Source organism: Buceros rhinoceros, unplaced genomic scaffold (assembly GCF_000710305.1).
Source record: "Buceros rhinoceros silvestris isolate BGI_N320 unplaced genomic scaffold, ASM71030v1 scaffold28724, whole genome shotgun sequence".
NCBI lineage: Eukaryota > Metazoa > Chordata > Aves > Bucerotiformes > Bucerotidae > Buceros > Buceros rhinoceros.
The window spans coordinates 356-1,737 of record NW_010410421.1 but is presented as its reverse complement, the minus strand read 5'-3'; the positions used below and the strand labels follow the sequence as shown (position 1 = coordinate 1,737).

Genomic DNA, 1,382 nt, shown 5'->3' with positions numbered 1-1,382 from the left:
AAAGGGGGTGTGTTCCTGACCCCCCGACTCTACAACCCAGGGCACCCCACTGACATGCAGATGGGCAGCAGAAGTGTGAGCTGCTGACTGCACCTCCAGAGCTGCCAACCCCACCCCGAGCTCATTTCTCGGTACGGCCAGGAGCCCTCCAGGAGCTCAGCAGGGACTGCTGGCACCTTTCCCCGCTGTCCCGGCAGGACCACGGGCACAGCATGCCCTGCAGACCACGAGGTGGCTTCAGAGAGGGCTGTTTGGGTTTAGCCATGGAGCTGGCCCAAGTGACCTTGAGGACATGTGTCCAGCTACTAAGGGATGAAGCTCCTGTGATCTCCTTTAGTGGAACTGAACATTATGGCCAGCAAATACCACCCCGAATTTGGGTCCAGCTGAATCCTCACGCTTTTGGGTAAGTCTGTATCCCGCCCGCTTGCAATAAGATCTCTGGTATCCTCAGCTACCAGGGCACCGTGCAGCCATTGCTAAATACAGCAACAGCCTCGAAACTAAAAATACTGCCAAGACAAAATTAAATTTGCAAGAAATTACAGAGGGTTGGGACCACACCAGAGCAGCACAGACCGGGACAGGACTGAATTGCAAGCAGGGAAAGCAACAAGCACACCCAGCAAGCTTCACACACGTGAGGTTTCCGACGCCTGGAGCAGAGCTGGAGAGCAGCCAACCAGCAGGCACTGACAGGAGGAGGACAGTGAGTGTTTTGGGGATGATGACACGAGCATGTCAGCCCCGCAACTGCTGGATGTCAGGCTGATGGGTGGTACGGGGACATCCCCAGGGTGCTGGGCAATCCTGTTCCCACCCCACAGTGGGAGGCAACCAAAAGGGAAGAGCTTTCTGCTGCTGTTTCTAAACACCAGCGCTCGGGTGCTGTCTCTGGCTGCCCCCACTCTGCTGCGTGCTGGTAGGGCAAGTCCAGGGGAAAAAAAGTACTGGTATGGGATAGAGGGGTTAGAGCAAACCCAAGGCTAAGAGGAACCAACCTGTGCGATTCTCGTCAAAGAAACTCATCTCCTGAGACACCAGCGACCTGAAGAGGCGGTTGCGAAGGCGAATGTTCAGTCTTGCAAATATGAGCGTAAAAACACCGCCCCGGATACCTGCGGCAAATGAGCTAATTGCAGATAAGAAACGTTATAGACCAATGGACACGAGACCCGCTCCTCAGCAACACAAACACCCCGACGGCCGGGCCAAGGGCTGGGGCAATGCCGCGCTGGTACCACTTCCACCCCGGGAAGTGACGGCTGAACCAGCCCGCACCTCTTCTGGGTGCTACCAGCACGGGGACAGCCGGTCCTAACAAGCTTTGGGAGAGGACACACTGCTGCCTGGACAGCGTTCCCTCGGGAGCCCATTGCCTG

At 56.7% G+C, this 1,382-nt stretch overlaps 1 protein-coding gene across 1 annotated transcript in view; it reads right to left on the bottom strand.

Moving 5' to 3' along the window:
* The window catches only part of ABCB9 (ATP-binding cassette, sub-family B (MDR/TAP), member 9), a gene marked incomplete at its 5' end in the record, with an annotated part of 10,856 nt that extends 9,713 nt beyond the window's left edge, over window positions 1–1,143 (bottom strand). Inside the window, one exon of the mRNA XM_010135623.1 lies at window positions 1,002–1,143. Within this exon, the coding sequence (XP_010133925.1) occupies window positions 1,002–1,143 (142 nt within the window). The remainder of the gene's footprint in view (window positions 1–1,001) is intronic.
* Between the last annotated feature and the right edge of the window lie 239 nt (window positions 1,144–1,382).